This window comes from Dryas octopetala, chromosome 2 (genome assembly GCF_963921425.1).
Source record: "Dryas octopetala chromosome 2, drDryOcto1.1, whole genome shotgun sequence".
NCBI lineage: Eukaryota > Viridiplantae > Streptophyta > Magnoliopsida > Rosales > Rosaceae > Dryas > Dryas octopetala.
Genome location: NC_141367.1, coordinates 4,910,065 through 4,929,342, shown reverse-complemented (window position 1 = coordinate 4,929,342; position 19,278 = coordinate 4,910,065). Strand labels below are relative to the sequence as shown.

Sequence of the window (19,278 nt, the reverse complement as noted above, 5' to 3'; positions counted from 1 at the left end):
ATATCAAACCTAAGACCATCTTTGAAATGGGCAAGTGATTGTTGCAGATCTTTTACTATTTGACTTCTAGTTTTTAGCTCATCAAACTTCTGCATATATTCTGCCACTTTCATGCTGCCCTGCTTGAGATTGATAAGTTGATCACATAACTTATCATAATAATTGGTTAGCATGTATTTCTCCCACAGCTTGGCCTTCATCTCTTGCTATGAACTGATTGGCAGTTGTCCCAATCTCCAGATATCTCCTTCAACTCCAGCCCACCACACTTTTGCTAGGCCAACGAGCTTCATCTTGGCAAATCTCACTCATTGCTCATCATTCATGTCGCACCAATCAAAATACTTTTCAATTGCAGCAAGCCTATTAGAAAATTGAGTAAGATCAACTCTTCCTTCGAAATCTGGTACCACTACTCTTACTTTCTTAGTAATATCTCCAATTGCATCATGAGGCCCATCGCTAGCTTCAAGAAAATCTCTAGCCCACTCCAACAAGGGTTGTTGGGGTACGTGATGTAGTGGTTCTTCTCAATTCTCTCGGGTATTAGTTTCATAATTTTCTCCTTCTCCGCTTGTTGCATCAGTAGTGGACTGAACTCTTTGAGTCTCCATGTTGGTCATCCAAGTGTTCATTGTTTCAAGTTGCTCCATAATTCGAAATAGCAATTCATCTCACTAATTGTCAGTCAAACATCCCCTGAAATTCCTTCATGTAAGGGTAATTTGACTTTGTCGGCTGCAAATGGATGATAAGTAGAAAATAGAAAGAGGTTTAAGGAGATTAAGATGAAGATAAAACTACTAATATCACACTATTAGGCCCGTACACCTAGAGTTAGGCTGCATCACACAAACCTAAATGAAGCATAAACTTCCAGGAAATTTTCTGTACACTCATTCATTAATCAAAGGATAGGTTCACAAACTTTAATATAGTCCCACTAAGCTAAAATTAAAGAATCCCAGCCAAACATTGAACCTAAGCATACAATGAACCAACATTAATTACTTATAGGATTATGTATTTCATCAATACATGAATCCTAAACATTGAAGACTCTTGAACTGTAGTAAAGCCCAAATAACAACAATGAATTAATCCAAACCCTACTCATGCAAGATCCCACATAGGCCCATCATCATCCAATGCATACCAAATTAGGACTTGGGCCTTAGAGTCCCCTTTGCCACGTCTTCAATAAACTCTTAACGGTTTCAGCCACTTACCTCCTTTATTAGAAATGCATCACCACATTGCAACTCACCAACTCTTTTAATTAGGGCTTTTAGTACAAATAAATTAAAATTTTCTCCATAATAACTATGAATCCCTCTCTCCATATTATAGTGGCTATCGTTTAAAATATCACGAGTTCACAACAAATTGTAATTAAAAGACTAATATTTAGAAAACAATAAATACATGTTCACTTATTCTTTGATGGAGTGACATGATATTAAGGATCATATTATGTACACTTACACTTACACTTATCAGATCATATAGTAAAACAAAGTATAACACCATTTTTGATGAAATGCACTACCAAAGTTTTGAGAATCTCATGCATTGCCTTGGGTGGATGGTCGGTGCCTAAATTGTTGAAAAACCAAAAATTTACGAGTAGTAACCCATCCTTAAATTACCATCCGTAAGAAGTTGCAAAGCTTGCCTCTACTTGAAGGTTTTTGTCATCGAGCGCTTGCTGCAGCCAACCTTGTTTGCCCCCGAGCAACAAGCAATTCATAATCCTGCAAATTTCAATAATGAAAGCTTAATGGTACACACAAGAAGACCAGACAACATAAATTGTCAGGGCTTTGGCATCAGATACGACTCATTGCAAAAGAACTGGAGAAAATATATAAATAAAAACAACTCAGAACACTTTTCTAAGCATTTCACCCAACTTGGGAACTTTCCTTAGTGCAGCACATGAATTATGTGATGGTGATTACAGACATAGAAAGGATTTGAATTCAAGTCACTGCATAAAAATTCCATTACTTATAAAAAATAAATAGTGAAGTGGGAAGACTCTTGTGCAAACTCTTGATGCATGTTAAATATTCAAGACGCCATGAGGGCTTCTTGTTCTAGTAGTGATCAGCATCTACCTCACACCCAAGGGCAGAGTTGCAATCCACATTTTGGTAAGAAATCATTTTAAGTCAATTCAGAATAGATTAATATCTAATTTTCATCATGCCAAATCATGCCAAATAAATTTTTAGAGTCCCGATGGAAATTACCTGTACAATCGCCTGTGCACAAAGTTTCCCTGACAAAACAGCACCTTCCATCGAGGCTAGATACTTTTGTTTTGTGTAATCACCGGCTAAATAGAAACCTTCTACAGGAGATCTTTGCAAGGGACGGCAAGGTTCACAATCTGGTACAGTTTTGTATACAGACCTGAGACATTAATCAGTCATAGTTCAGTTAAAATACTAATACCTGTAACCAAATTAGCCAGGGGCACATCAGGCAGAGACCCAATGGTCATGCCATCTCTCCTTCCATGGCATGGTTCTGGAATTTTTTTGTTTTATTCTTTTTATTTGGGCCAAAGGTATGAATTTTTTTGTTTTATTCTTTTTATTTGGGCCAAAGGTATAGTTATGGATTCAACTCCTAATGAAATAGGCAAGGGAACCCCTTACGAAGGGGAGTCCAAATGAAGCCAAATTACCTAGCCAAAGATAATTAGTAAATGAATCACAACCCAAGTCTTCCCAGGGATTTTGCTGCCACGTAGCTTCCACTAAAGTTTTACATGAAAAATTACTAGCTACAAAGGTCCAAATTATATAAACAATTTAAATAGGTGGCTATTAGACAATATGTTAATATTTCAATCAAAAAAGTTTATGTGTTAACGTGATCACACAACAAAGAACCCCAACCATTTCTTTTCAATTGCCTACTGCCAAGTGGCAACATGGTTTCTTAAATAATGTTCATAAGCAATCAAAAAGATTTGAAATTTATGGCTATGAAGTCAAACCTTGGTGTTTTCACAACATGGTACTTCAAAATCTTTGCTTTGCTTTGATCTGCAGATATCTCATCAGGAAAAAGTTTTGCAAGTTCTTTAAGTGTAGCATCAATAATTTCCGAATCACTGCATGAAATCCATTCTTCAGCTGGTGCAAAAACCAACTCTAGCATAGATTGGTTTGGATTGTAATATTCCTGCAACGAGTATTACAACGAATCATGTCCGAATCGAAAAGTAAGCTAAAGTACAAATAAAAATAAAAGGACTTAAAATGACTGATACTTGATATCAATTAAGTTAAATAAACCTAATGCAGTTTTCCTGGCCAAAAAAAAAAAAAAAACTAATGCAGTTTTCGTTAACCGATTTTTCCTGGATAAGGAAAACTGGTCCAACATTCGTTAATATGTTAAAATCAAGAATTAATTTTAAAGAAGCAGGTGTGAGTGTGTGACAATTACCATCCACCAAGTAAAATCTTTAATGAAAATCCTGCCTTTCTTCTTTTGTATCCTGCTTACATAAAAAACTGAATCTAAACCCCAATTATCTCGAAACTCAACCTTGTATCAATTAGATAAATTATTTTATTTAAATTAGTTGATTTGATATTAAATTTGAACTTATTAAATAAAGGAATGGTTACAAGCATTATGTAATTGAAATAAAATTGACATACAAGGATGAGAGGGTCCTGACCAGTTAGACCAAAGTATTATTCTAAACATAAAAAATTCAATTTTAAAGATTCAGGTGTGAGTGTGACAATTTCCATCCATCAAGTAAACTCTTTAATGCTAATCCTGCCTTTCTTTCTTTGGTTTGTTGCTAACATCAAGAATTAAACCTACACTACCCCCAATAAGTTTACAATTATGGCTGACAATCAACCTTGTATCAATTAGAAAAATATTTTAAAATTAGTTGACTTGATATTAAATTTGAGAGTATTCAATAAAGGAATGGTTACAAGCATTATGCAATTGAAATAAAATTGACAAATAAGGATGAGAGGGTCCTGACAAGTTAAGACCAAAGTATTATTCTGAACAATTTCGTGAATGACTAGTCTTTTATTCAAGGCTTATTCATGCGAATGCCCCTTGAAAGTACCTTTCATTCTCACTTTGCCCCTTTAGACTTTAATCTTCTCACTTTTCCCCCTGAACTTTACAAACCTCATATTTCGTCAAGTCCGTCAATGGCTCCATCAAAAAATCCGACGTGGCACTTATGTGGATGGGTATTCTAGAATATGATTTGACGGACTTAACAGAATATGACTTACTGAAAGGCTTTGTAAAGTTCGGGGGGCAAAATAAAAAGATTAAACTTTAAGGGGGAAAAGTGAGAATGAAAGTTACTTTCAAGGGGCATTTGTGCGAATAAGCCTTTATTCAATTAACTTATAAATGAAATAAAAATTTGACATAAGAGAGAGAAAGAGATAGAAAGGGAGGGAGGGGGAGAGAGAGAGAGAGAGAGAGAGAGAGAGAGAAACAAAAAACATCATTCCTTTTCTACAAATGATTTCAACTTTATTATAGATGCACAAATTTTATCGTTGTAATAACATTTTATTTTTTTTGTCATACAAATATATTTTAAGAATTGTCTTACAAAAATATAGGAGTTAATGATCTTTCTCGGTGCAATGTAGGATAGGACTTTGTCATACAAATATATTTTAAGAATTGTCTTACAAAAATATAGGACTTAATGATCTTTCTCAGTGCAATGTAGGATAGGAGACACGGCTACAGTCTCTATGAGGCCTTTCACATCGATATGCATCTTAAATGGGTTAAAAAAGGTTCAATGAAGATGACAATTTTGTCACGATTCACAAGAAATAAATTAAGGATACATAAAACAATAAAATTGAGTAGCATGCATGATGCATTCTATGTGCCTGATAAATTTACATAATGGTAGCTAACAGTTAATGAAAAATCAACACAAATCTATTGAGCTTACTAAAAAGTGATAAATAACAGATGTTACCTTACATGTTACAGACATGTCAGCATACACACTCAAAAGAGGACTTCTGCATTGTTTTTAAAAAAGAAACCATGTCACAGGTGAAGCAATACTGACATAATAAAAATAAGTCAAAGGAAATCCTTAGCATTCATAGCCAACCAAAAGAAGCATCACAAGAGTTTAGATACTTCATACACCAAATGGCCTGTCTATTTTTTGTAATTTTTTAATGAAAACCTTATCTAAACAAAACCAAGTTTGTTACAAACAATAAACCTCTATTGTGGATCGAAAGAAGATAAATTCCAAGGAGACTTAGAGTCCAGTCCATTTTATGAGTCTTTCTTAGACTAAGACCGGTAGTGATTTAAGATTTTTAATTAAGTTATTTTATTTTTCTTTTTTGACGGCTTTAAAATCTAGGAATTAAAATCTAATATGCAGCCTCTACAAAGCCCACTCTACACCCTAAGAGGGGAAATACCCTTCAAATAGAGGGAAATACCCTTCAAATCGGGGAAGGACTTTATTATGAATTAAAAAGATTTTCTTATAAATTTTAAAACACCCCCGGTCTCCATCTAAAAACTGTTTTTCTAAAGGACCTATTTCTAAAAAAAGAGGATGGCAAGGTTGGAGGGAGGGAAGGAAGGAGGGAGGGAGGGGAGAGAGAGAGAGAGAGAGAGAGAGAGAGAGAGAGAGAGAGAGAGAGAGAGAGAGAGAGAGAGAGAGAGAGAGTTGATCTAGCACAACCACCATTTCTCTACTTCGAATTTTTTACCCTGGGTGGCATGTCTTAGCATCTTTATGCAACCCTTAGTATGTTAGTACTAACACGTTTATCATATATATGATCCATGGTTGAATAACTTTACACAAGGCTAGTCAGAAGGTCAAGCCTGTAAGCAGCGAGCCTCGAAGAACCATGTGATACACACTGGAAGCAAGCAAAAATATCATGTAATATCTATGCTAAACTAAACTACTTGTGTATGAGCAGGACCTGCTAAAAAGTAGGTGATCGTATGTGTTCTTCAGTTTTCTGTCAAACCTGCAATTGAAGAAAATCCATAGCATATTAACATCAGATTAACATGCATAAATTACAAACGTATACTACAGTGAAACAAAGACAAACTTCAGACCGCAAGAAAGAAACAAAGAGAAACTGAGTAAAATATATAATCAAGACTAGGTTCCACATTACATCAGTAAATCATGTTTATGGGCCATTCTAAACCATGAAACCTAAAAAGTATGGCTTTGGTTGGCGATGACTGGCTGAAGATAACCAAAGCTGAGAACCCCAAGGAGCTTAAGAAAAGTACCCATAGCCAATCCCAATCTCTTGAGATAAAGCTTGTATTGATGTTAAAAAATGGCAACCGACTTCCTAACCTATTTAAAAATTCTTTTCCAATTACTGAAATTTCTAGGCCAAAAAATTTGAAATAAGGAAATCCATAAATTAGGTAAGTTGTCAATAAAGACCATCCGGTTCTAAGTTTTGATCATGCAAGATTAAGGAATCAATACCTGTCAAGTGAGAGATAAAATGTGTGTGAGGCTGAGTGAGTGAGAGAGAGAGAGAGATTTATTCTTGTTTAATAACAGTTAGTGTCCACTGACCATATGTGGACATTGATAACTGGAACTCCAACTAATTTCTCCAATTTCTTGAAATATGGAATCTCTTTCCAGTTTTCAGGCAATAGAAGCTTCAAGATATCAACTGTTTAGAAGAAAATCAAACAACCACCTTAGGGTAACTGAAATATGCATTAAAGACCAACTATATAATTTAAAAGGAAAGTTTGTGCCACACCTGGAGTGGCGAATACATAAGCATCTGCTTCGATAACATTCCTATCATTTAGTACAAAACTCTTCACGGTTCCATCATGATTTAGCTCAATTTTCTGTATTCGGGAATTAAGTCGGACTTCACCACCCAATGACTGGATATGATCAACAATCGGTGAACAGAGTCTCTCTGGGGGATTACCATCTAAGAAGGCCATCTTTGAACCATGTTTCTCCTATTCATGTGTTTGCATAATCTACTGATCAGCAAGTGCTAGGTTGTAACAAAAAGTTGTTCTTTAAGTATAATCTACTGATGATATATATCCAATAGTGCATACAGAGATGGATCAAATTAAAAATTAAAAACTGAAGATCTTTCACAAGGAGTGCTACTCAGGATATGTTGTTTCTGAGATCTGACCTATGCTCCATGTAACATATAAAGTTTACTAAAAATACATGGCTCTGATTTCCATTGATGATGCACATGAAGCCATAGCATTATATCATGAATCGTTTTATTTTCTTCCATACTGATCTTATATTGATGGAAGGAAAACAAGATTTCTAGTAATCACGGTGAGGGAATTCACCATACCTGAAGAAATCGGTTCAAAGCAATCAATATGCATTGCATTGAAAGTTCATCAGGGTTAATAAAGTTAAGGGCCTTTGACATGGCAATAAACACCTCGGTAGTCACTCGATCAGGTACGCCCTAAGAGAAAAGCACAAATCATCAGTTATCATTTTATGTTTCCAAGTATATACCATCTTCATGAAGATCACATAATTCAATATGATCAACTAATAAAGATAAGAAATATTCAACTGACCAACAAATCACTCAAACTTGTTTCAATCAATTAAATAAACAAGAATTGCCAAAACCACTATGACAAACACGCTTTCCGTTAAAAAAAATCTCTCATTTTTTTTTTAATTTCTTTTTCTATAAGTATCTCTCATTTTCTCATTGGAGATGTAATTTTTCTGGATTTCAGTTGTAATTAATTAACAGTTTGTATAATTTTATGCATATTTTCCCTTCAAGGAGATAAATTGTTCAATTTTCTTAGATTTTTCTAGATTACTGGAATTTTGTCACAACTCCTAACTCTTCTTCTTCAACTCTTTAGGCTTGGACTGCCACATTGACATCTTGACCATAATGACACAAGTCTCATTAAAGCTGTAATCGGAAACCAGATACAAACTAGTGCCTGCAGGATTTCGATTACTGGAATTTTCTCACAACCCCTAACTCTTCTTCTTCTTCAATTCTTTAGGCTTGGACTGCCACATTCACATCTTGACCATAATGACACAAGTCTCATTAAAGATGTAATTGAAAAACCAGATACAAACTAGTGCCTGCAGGATTTTAGCCATCCAAACTAGTGTCAAGGTTTCTCACATGCCATAATACCTAGTGTCTTACAGACTAATAATGGACGAGTAGTAGGTGTTCTTTTCAATATTTCATTGTCTATCTGCTAGTACTCAGAGCACTAACTAATATTAATATTCTGATTAATCATCTGATATTAAATATGTATTTTATCTGAACCCACCTTGGCTCAGTTCAAGGCCTGTGAAACTGAGTGACCAAAAAGCACGTTTGGCCTAAGCACAAACCTCTCATATTAAGCCTTTAATTTTCAACTCATTACAAGATGTGCTCATGGCACATAAGCTAGCCAAGCTATATAAATCCCAAACGCATCTTAATCACTCAACAAAACATACACAAAGAACATGGTCAAATATATTAAAGTACCTGTTTCCTCATCCAATCTTTTACAGTCAAGCTATCTTGAGCTTCAACATAAGCCTGTCCACCGAGAATTGCTGGCAGTAGTCCAATTGCAAACTTGAATTTCTCTGGCCAAGTCAGCATCTCATTGTTCTTTAATATGGCCCATATTCCTGCAGCCACAAGACCCACAATCACAAATTCATAACAGGCTCAGAAAACTAATATAAGACAGGGACATGGAACACACGTACACACACATACATAGATATGGGATTATTCTCTAGAGCGGTTAACCACATGTGGATTTACCATGCTGATTGATCAGCAAGGATGCTGATCAATCGGAAATTGAGAATTTGTATTGCCAGAAGCTTCATTGCTTCGATCGGCAGCTTTCTTCCCCATTTTTATCCCATTCCCAATAGGATTTAATACTTTCAGGTGCAGAATGTCTTCTGGAGCCCAAAATTCAAGAGTTAAAACTTAAAAGCTAAGCGGTTAACGGGTGGCAAGCTTTCTTCCCCATTTCTGATCGGCATCCCCCACTGACCGATCAGCACCAGTGTATCTGCATGCGGTTAACTGTTCTAGAGACGGATATATACATATATATATATATACACACAATTATTCTGTGAAGGACATCCAGTTTTTTGTTATCGACCAGACATACATTTACAACTGGTGGATTAATCTTGTGGCTGAGTTATTGTTCACTTAAATGAAAAATCAGATGGTCCTAGCTGTAAAGTAAGAGAGAGAAATCCAATATACTCACGCACAATCTCATGTGCCTATGAAATATCAAGATGAAGCCATTTTTGGAATTAGTTTCTGCATCTCCTCTATCAGTCTAACAGTCACAACCCTTCTTCTTCGTTCTCTTTCTTGACCTTCTTCTTCACCCCTACTGATCCTTACCAGCTAGAGCACAAATCAAAGCCCATATCATATCGTCTCTAGAAATCAACTCTCAGATTGCATTTAGGATTAAACAACCTATAATTTTAGATTCATAAAAAAGGGAAGAAAACTCAATAAGCCCAACACCTAAATGGCCCAGGTGAAGATCTATTTTCAATTTTTGGGCTATTCTATGTTTCTTTATCAGCTGCAAATTGTGGGCTTTAGGAAGAGTAAATATATAGCTTGAAAATATAAAATACCCAATTAGCCTAAATACCCAATAGATTGAGTGTGGGTGACAATCGTTGTACTGGTGCTAGCCATCGGAACCATGGAGGGTGAGTTGACTCGGCACGGTCAAGGAGAATGATGAAAAAGAAGATAGGAGCTGTGAGAGTTTGAGAGAATCTATGTAGTTTTCTGAGATGATAATGAATGTAGAAATGAAGATTCTTTTTTTGGAGACAAGTCAGTTTCGGTCTTACAGTTGCAGCTGAAACAAAATAATACAAAAAAAAGGTGGGAGCATATGAAGCAGGCGTGTTAGTTTATTGGAATTCACTTTTACTTTACAGCTGGAACCATTTGATATTTCATATAAGTGAACAGTACCTCAGTCACAAGATTAATCCACCAGTTGTAAATGTATGTCCCATCTATAACAAAAATTTGGATGTCCTGCACAGAGAATATTTATATATATATATATATAGAGAGAGAGAGAGAGAGAGAGAGAGAGAGAGAGAGAAATGAAATCTTACCCAATATCTGGCATGTTATAATAATTAAAAGTAACCTATAGAACATGGGATAATAGGAAATTGGAAACGAATTAAAGACAATAAAATATACATGAGGCCATTAAAAGATGCCTCAGATATCAAGTAAGGGAAAAAAATGTTGGATTAGCCATGGTTCCTTGAGCGCATTCCATAGTATAATGTACCCATGCACATCATGTCCTTTTCTCTCCCATCTGGCTGTCACTGGTCTTGGGCTGTTGGGGTTGGCTTAATCGATATTTAACAAACTTGAAGCTCAAATTCATCATGAATTCCGGTTTCTCTAAGACCAAAGCCTAGGGCTAGAGGGAACTAGGACCTATTGACCAAACCAACTGAAAATTGGGTCCATATATAACCAACCATCTCTAATAAAAAAGAAACAGAGAGTGAGGAAAAACAAAAACAAAAACCAGAAATCAAAAGCAAGTTCATGAAAGAAACAGATGGGTCTTTAAACAGAAGGAATAAGTAAAAAGAGATAAAGAGACGAGAAGAACCGGAGGGCTTGCATCTCATGTTGATGACTTTAACTGTCCATCACTTTTTCAATTTTTGTGCCGTTTGTCAGAAAGCATAACTATTCTAAAATTGTGTTTCAACCGAAATCCCATCGTCTCTTTCGAACCCGAGAATTCCGGCGTTCAATGTGTATTTCATGTTAGTCATGCAAAAGCATAACTGAAATATATCGTGTTAAATCCTGCTAAAGATACCCAGTCTCCTAACTCCCAAACCGTCTTACTGAGTATTCAGTACACATCACCCAAACTCAGTAAATGATAAATAACATTGTCATAACAATTTCAATCTATCCTACGCTAAAAAATGTCTCTTTACAATATTAAAGACACAGCATTAGAAAGGTCAACATTCTTTTCCAAAGGGAACAGGGTAAGTTGGTGAACTAGACAACAGACACTTGATAATCTTATGCCCTTCAGGAAGAAACTGCTTTATCAATTCTTCCAAAGTTCTCAGATTACCAACCTTACAACCCAGTGCTGCCACCAAGTCTCCCGAATTACCAATGTCACCCAAAAGAATAATTTAATTCTATCTAATATGGAACTTTAGAGTAGTTTTTGTAAAATCATGAAATCTTCCATTGATGTTAGTAAAAAAGATACATGACATGAAAGATATCCAAATAGAAAAATATATGCAGTTTTCCTGAAGCTATAATGATGAATAATTAATTTTGCATTCAATTTTTGGTTTTTGGGTCACTACCTGATAATAAGGGCTGGTAGTGTAAGTGTTGGTTATCAAATATAGACAGTCAGACTTGTGAGAGAGGGCATCCATATGGGCATCACTATCTTCAGAATTTAAGGACTTCTCCTTTTCTATTATCATTTCTGATTGGGAAGCAGGTGTATCTTAGAGTGTGTTTTGTCTTTTCTTGATGTAGTTCCTTTTAGGTCGTGTCAGCAGACTTTTCTTGGCAGTGGACACCTTGTCCTCTATTGTGTACTAATTCATTTTTATTCAATGAAAGTATGTTTCTTACCGAAATAATATAGATAATCGGGCAATTGGATAAACAAGGTATTGCAGTACTTCAATCTTTTAAAAGTATTTTGTAGTGTTTGTATAAGGCACAACCAATTTCATCAAATATTTCTAAACTTTGGTACTTCAAGAGGTGGCTATAATATCTTACCATTTAAGGGTGCTGGCAGAACTTCAGGGAAATCAAACCGACTAAACTCTCCTGGCTTGTTAGGTAGTGCAAATATCATAGAATGCTCCTTCCACTGCAACCGATCATTAATGCCAAGCTCTCCAAACAGGTTCTGAATATTTGGATAAGCCCCAACTTGCCAACACAAACAAAAAGAAATATATTATACAAATCCAAAGAAAACTCCTAAAGCAAAGGAAAAGAACCAGTTGCATTAAGAAAGAAACAAATAATGCGATTCATCTTAGACAGAAGATAGACAATGAAAACAGAAAAACTAGTTATACAATTGGAAAATCATACAAGTCATAAAAAGAATTTATAAAGTTTCTTATTTGGCTAACTTATTAAAGATGATGTTTTTCTTCTAGTTGGTGCATCATGTGCAAGATGAAGGGGGAGACTGCAGATCACTTGTTCGTTCACTGCCCATTAACCATTCAACTGTGGCACATTCTGTTTAAAGAACCTGGAGTGAGTTGGGTGATTTCAGCTGGCTGCTATTCTTTTCTTCGCGAAAAACATGCTGCTTTTGGTAGAGGATAGAAAACCAAAGTTCTTTGGGGCTGCTGCAGGTTGGTTCTTTGGGTGGTTTGGACAGAAAGGAATAGAAGAATTTTTTATAATAATATAGGGAAGGGAGTTGTGGATCTTTGGGTAAGGGTGAGGTATTTGGCCTCTCTTTGGGTCTCGATCTCATCAGAATTCAAGGACCTATCCCTTTCAACCATTTTGCTAGATTGGAAAGCAATGCTTAGATAATTTCTAAGATGCTAGTGTTCAGCTCAGCTTTTTTGTAGTTAGCTTTTTCCTTTCTTTCAGTGGACTTCTTGTCTACTGTTGATATACCTTTCGCTTTTTTGTTCAATAAATTTTCTTCTCAAAAGAAAAAATTAAGGATGATGGAATTTAAATGCAATGTGGGTGGTGGTGAACAGAAGCGGTGATGGTGGTAGTGGCGACGGTGGTACAGTGGTGGTGCTGGTGGTGGTAGAGGAATGGTGGTGGTGATGGTTGTGGGGTGTTTTTTTTCTTTTTTCTTAAAATCTCATTGTCTCGGAATTTGAAAAATGACACCTATATAGGTGGAATTAAAAGTCTAAATTTATCTAAATTCCACATTCTGAATTTATGTTACTGTAATGGAACAATTAAACCAGGTGGGACATGTCATCCCTAGGCAGTGGATGCAAATAAAAAATAAGGTTCCAACTGGCTGGCCAAAATCAGGGCTTGGAATCAGAACGTTATTCCAGGTCAGTATTACTGGTACTGGATGTAGAACCAGGTAAACATCAAGACAAAATACCAAAACAATTTGGAGTGAATTTTTCACACCAGATGGGTCATCTATGTGGGTTACTGATGGTCTTAAAATTTAGGAAAAAATAAATTAAAATGTAAAGAAAGTGGAGCATGACAAAACAATCCAACATCATAACAGAAGCTCCACTGTCTAAGGCACACAATACCACGAGCAATTTGCTTTGGTAATTTCCATTGTATCTCTGGCTATTGTTCCCTTTACCAATCAAAATATCCTCCAAGCCTAATATTTCTTCATATAAACTTATAATGTTACTTCAAAGTAATAACAGACTTATGGTGCTTTGGAAAGTTAATCTGATGGATTAATGGCTCAACTTTAATATCATATACCATGAGCAATTTTATTTGGAATATTCATTCTCTCTGGCTATTGGTTCCTTTACCAATCAAAGACATTGTCTCAAGCTTAAGATTTCTTCATAGGTTGTTATTTCAAATAAAAAATTGCAGTGCTTTGAAAAGTTATTGTGATGGATTAGTGGGTCAAATTTTAAATGTGATTTTATAAATAATGTTTATCAACCCTTTCGATTATAATTCATAAACATTTTGTTTGATTACCATTTTGAAACGTCCACCTAAAATAAGTTTTATTCATCCCTCTCTGTTGCATATAAGCTACAATTTTGTATCATTTAAAATATTATAGATTTATATAAAGGCAACTTTTTCTTCAATTGCTTTTCCAGATATTTCAATCTGACATTTGGTCAAAAATGAAAAATCTATCTTTTCAGAGAAAATGATCACTTGCAAGCAGAATCTCCTGACTTTGTAATTCCTCTATCTTCAATACTTCTAAGAGATTTTTCTTTTCTACAAATCGAACAGAAAACATTGGACTCCATTCTATCCAGGCACAGTCTGAATCTGAACCAAACACTGGAAGGAGAATAATGCAGGCTACTCATTACTATGAATCTCATTCCCATTGTTTTATAATTAACCATCATCTCCCATACCAGCCACCCAAATGTAGCATAAGTTGTAGCATGACGAATTCATTAACAGAGAAAAAAAGAGGGGGTTTTTTGTATAAGTGAAAGAAAAATTATTGAACTTACAAAATATATGTAGGCCTGTTTCGTACCAGTCTCCATCATTATCTTTCCATGCTGCCACCTACAGAAAATGTGGAAACTTCAATAAGAAAAAAAAACAAAAACAAAAAAGTAAATCAGACTTATCAAGTTAGAATGTGGATAATATTGGACAGTGACCCTTCAAATTGAGTACTCATTGTTTTTTCATTTTTTCAATGAGAAACAGACTTTCATTAGTACATAGTAAATATAATGGACAAAATGCCCACTATCCTACAAGATCCTAGGTAACAAGCTCTAGGATATATAAATGCCAAACAAAGATAGAACAACAGTGTAGTAAAACAGCAATAATCAAACCCTAATACACAAGTACACAACAGCCTCCCAATTAGATATAATGCAGAAAATGAGTAGTCCCTGAAAGCTGGAGTGACTGATGCCCATAATGAAGCCCAAAACTGAACTCTCTCCCACAAATTATCCACCTCCTCCCCCTTAGCATCATCAAAGACCCTTTTATTTCTCTCCATCCAAATTACCCACAAAACAGCCATCGCAACACACCTCCCAGACACCATACCCCTCTTTCTCCCACCAAAAAACTTATATCTAGAACACAATAAGCCGTCACATGAGGCTGGAATGTCCCAGTTCACTTTAGTCTCCCTAAACAACCTTTATCACGAGGTAAGTGCAATGGGACAATGAAGCAGCAAAGATTTGTGCTTTCAGCAATCGAGTACTCATTGTTCAAACCTAATTATAAATAGAAATGTATTTAGACTAATATTAGTATCAAATAATAACCCCTTTTAGCCTAGTAAAAGAATTAAATTAAACACTTGATGATAATAGAAGGGGATACAACAGTTGATATTATAATATAGCAACAAATTAAAGGTTAGCTTACGAGGCAGCAAAAGATATCATGCAAATAAAGCATTCATCTTTTTCTCAAGTAATATTTTCTTTAAAAGGGCCAATAAGGTGCAACCCAAGTACACAAGAGTCTACGAAGGTAACAAAACAGCAAACTCTATCACCGAGTAAATAGTGGATTGCCTCCATTTGCACCTCACTCTCTATGACAAAGCACACAACTCTCTAATTCCCAACCCATCATCCTTCATTATAAAATCCATGTCCCAATCAACCCAACAATACTTAAACTCATCATCCAAACCTGCAAAAAGAAAATTCGTCGAATCTTTACTAACCTATTGATTTTGGAATCACAAACAAGGGCATAAAAGAAGTTGGAAGAATAAAAAGCACAATTGTAATACTGAGGTTTCCCTCTTACATAACTTTCCAATTTTTTAGTCCGCCATTCCAAGGAGAAGAGCAAATTGTATCCTCATCAACCAAATTCCGTAAGACTGAAGCTTCTATCTTTGCACTTTGTCTTTGATGGATTGCCTCCATTTGCTTCTCTATTTCTTCTAGGTAGGTGTTCTTGAAGTTAGTATGTCTCTTTTCTTTTTTAGCACCTCTTAGTAAATTTCTTTAATTATGAAAAACAGTCCTCCCCGCACAATTTAATAAATTATTATGTCCAGTCCTTAAGCTTTTGATAAATATTCTTATTCATTTAAATAAATAATAATAATAATAATAATAACAACAACGATATATAGTTCTAGTGAGATTAAATTAAGGAAGCCAAACAGGAGGGAAAGGCAACTATCTTAACACAGAAGTGAAATCCACAGACTCATATCAATCTGATGAAACATGATCAAAGTTATACCATGTTATTGTAAACATGACATCAGCCGTTCTTATGCGTTCAGTCGACAATTTTCTAAATCAAATTAAAAGAATGGAGGTGCTTCTGATGAAAACTAATAATATAGCAATACCTAGACAAATATACTGCAACTAAAAATGGACATTGATGTCTGATGGCCAAGTTTCAGAAAGATTGAATACTGCTTACTGAGGTCGAGGAATGATATTTCTCTGAATCATTATCTGGGAAACATATAAAGTTCTAACTTTTACAAACTAACAGCAATCCATTGTAAAAGTGAGATAAAGTTAAGGCAGCTGACATACCTTTCCACCTAAAACATCTCTTGCTTCCAGTAATATAGGTTTATGACCAGCATCTGCCAAATATTTTGCAGTTGCCAGACCAGCCAATCCTGCATAAATTTAGAACAAAATAAGCGCATTGGACCAACCAAAAAAATGCCATAAATCACTCTAAAAAGAATAATGGCCTCACTTTACATTTGTAAAAATTACCAATCACAGAAAAAAAAAATAAAAAAATGAATTTTGATCACTTAATAAAAGATATCCATAGAATTTTAGTTCACCACAAGACAAGCACAAATTAGGCAAAATAGACAAAGAAAAAAAAAACCCAATTCAAATTTAAAGAAATATAGTAAGATTGTGTATCATAATCACCTGCACCAGCAATCACAACCTTCAACGGCTTAGTTGGACGTGAAGAGGTTTGGAAATAGGAAGAAAAGGTCGCAGCTTCTAAGAAATTAACAGTGTTATCAAGCTCTGGTCTTGGATAATCAACACAAACCACCTACATCATTATAATCACAAAAATTTAAAAACAAAATAATTATTCCCCTTTTAACAATTTAACAACTAAAACATGCATACTACATATGTACTCTTTTAGAAACTAAACAAACCTGCAAAGGGCAAAGACCATTATTCCTGGGCCTTGTATGAACACCTTGTGAGCTTGAAAATCTCAGACTCTGAGCCATAACTTCACTGCCTTTGAATGAAAGTAGTGCATCGCATCTGGGAGTGTTTTTTAGCTTCCGGGCGTTGATGATGTTGGCTTGGCAGCTCATGTTGGCGGCAGAGACACAAGCCCACTGCGCCATTTTATCAAACACAAGTTGTTCAAGTTGAACAGCTCAGTCTTAGTTGCCGTGTGGAGAAATCAATGGAATTTAATGGTGGAGAGGAAAGGGAAGAGAGGATGTGTTTGTGTGAGTGCGGAGATAGTGGTGACGGTTTGTGAATTGTGGGTGGAACGCTGAACACATGAGCTTGTTGGGTGAGTTTTGGTTTCATGTTTGTCGTTTTGTGGGAGTGAAAGCTGGGAACCTGCCAAAATTTGGCATTTTGAGTTTATGGGGTAGGTCAGCGTTAAGAATATTCTGGCAAGTACTGTTAGGCCGCCTTTTACAACAATAACACCCAAACCCAAATCCTAAAATCCATTTTGGGAATCAAATAGTGTTCACAATTTGGAATGTGCTTGGATTTAGGTACCGGTAACACCAATGGTGCTGAAACCTAAATTAAAAAAGTGTTCACAATTTTTGAGTTAATTACACTTACACCTCCTGAGGTTTATCGTCTTTTCACATACACCCCTTAGAGTTTCAATAATTACACATACACCCCTTGAGGTTTTAAAACTGTTACATATAACCCCCTATAGTGAGACGAAAATAATGAAAAATTATGCAAAAAAGTATGCTAAGGGATTAAATAGCCTAATAAGATTATTCAAGGTGTAAGGTCCAACCTGAATACAAATATTTTCTTTTTTATTTATTTATTTATTTTTCTTGTAGGGGGTTATATGCAACAGTTTTAAAACCTCAGGGGGTGTATGTGTAATTATTGAAACCCCAGGGGGTGTATGTGAAAAAGTGATAAACCTCAGGGGGTGTAAGTGTAATTAACTCCACAATTTTTCACCCATTTAATTTATGTATAAATTTGATCAAGTACTTGTTAAATTAAAGTTTATAATTTTTTTTATTATGAATGTTATATCATTGTTAATATTTTAATTAGCTCTTCAAAATGATACTAATATTAATATATTTTTTTAAAATCATAAAAATGTTAAACACACCAAATTTATTCGAATCTAATGTCTTTATTTCATTTCACCTACTGCAACCAAGGAATAAAATTTCGATGAAAATTTTGAGGAAATTTCGAAGATTTTTAAATTTCGACAAAAACTAGACGGAAATTTTGAATGAAACTTTACCATATGTTTATTTAACATATTATCTACTAAATTGATAAAAAATATTGAAGAAACCAAATTATATAGTAGGTTTTATGTAATATAAGATGAATATAATACACACTGGAGACAAATATTGTTAAATAAAATTAGTATATTATTTATACTCTATAATCTGTACACTAAACCCTATGTATTTTATAATCTATATTCTATATTGTTTAGGATATGGTATATGATATTAGGATTTAGGCCCTTTAGGGTATTTTAAATTATTTTTTATATAGAAATATATTATAGTTTACTAGTTTACTAGTTTAGAGTTTAAAAACAACTAAACGAAACTCCAAACCATTTTTTTTCTTTACAATTGCCCAAAAACCCCAAACCTCAATCAATCCTAAACCTTTTAATTTTTTTCTTTTTTTTTTTTTTTTTTTCCTTTTTCCCCTTTTTTTTCTTTTTTTTTTTCTTTTTTTCTTTTCTTTTTTTTTCTTCTTTTTCTTTCCTTCCTTTCCTTTCCTTTCTTCTCCCCCGAGTCTCCAGTTCAACAGCTCCATTGTTTTTTCTTTCTCTTCTCTCTCTCTCTTTCTCTCTCTCTCTCTCTCTCTCTCTCTCTCTCTCTCTCTCTCTCCCCCTGTCGTCCCCCTACCGTCGCCCCCAATGCCATCGCCTATTTCTCCCTAGATCTCCCCCATGCCGCTGCCATGCCGCCACCCCTTCTTTCTCCCTGGATCTCCCCCCTACTGCCCCCTGCCACCACTCCATTTTTCTCTAAAAACCCAGCCTTTTAAAACCAGATCTCAATCTCACCGCCGAAATTTCAAAAATTTTGACAGAATTATCCCGAAAATTTAACAAATATGGTTTCGATTTCGACACCCCAAAAAATCGAAATTTTCGGCGAAAAATTTCCAAATTTAACACTTTGACTGCAACTGACCAACACAAATCGAGAACAACATAATGCAACTCGAATTTGAAACACACTGGCGGCTTA

The 19,278-nt window shown here is 35.1% G+C and overlaps 1 protein-coding gene across 1 annotated transcript; it reads right to left on the bottom strand.

Annotated features, from left to right (window-relative positions):
- Positions 1–1,300: 1,300 nt before the first annotated feature.
- PDS3 (phytoene desaturase 3) lies at positions 1,301–17,327 on the bottom strand. Its single transcript, XM_086230440.1, has 14 exons — positions 16,969–17,327; positions 16,724–16,856; positions 16,364–16,452; positions 14,324–14,381; positions 11,910–12,065; positions 8,577–8,725; positions 7,395–7,514; positions 6,816–7,029; positions 6,620–6,722; positions 5,994–6,041; positions 5,009–5,054; positions 3,011–3,198; positions 2,256–2,418; positions 1,301–1,754 (listed from the first exon to the last, which is right to left on the bottom strand). The coding sequence occupies exons 1-14, from the start codon at positions 17,167–17,169 to the stop codon at positions 1,695–1,697; spliced, it is 1,728 nt and encodes a 575-aa protein (XP_086086566.1). The 5' UTR covers positions 17,170–17,327; the 3' UTR covers positions 1,301–1,694.
- Between the last annotated feature and the right edge of the window lie 1,951 nt (positions 17,328–19,278).

Bases quoted from the DNA above. Each gene is read 5' to 3' on its own strand.
- PDS3 (XM_086230440.1), bottom strand. From the start codon at position 17,169: ATGGCGCAGTGGGCTTGTGTCTCTGCCGCCAACATGAGCTGCCAAGCC. The intron at 5,055-5,993 runs GTCCTGCTCATA...AAAACAATGCAG, and splicing joins GATCACCTACTTTTTAGCAG to AAGTCCTCTTTTGAGTGTGT. The intron at 3,199-5,008 runs GTAACATCTGTT...TACTCGTTGCAG, and splicing joins ACATGTCTGTAACATGTAAG to GAATATTACAATCCAAACCA.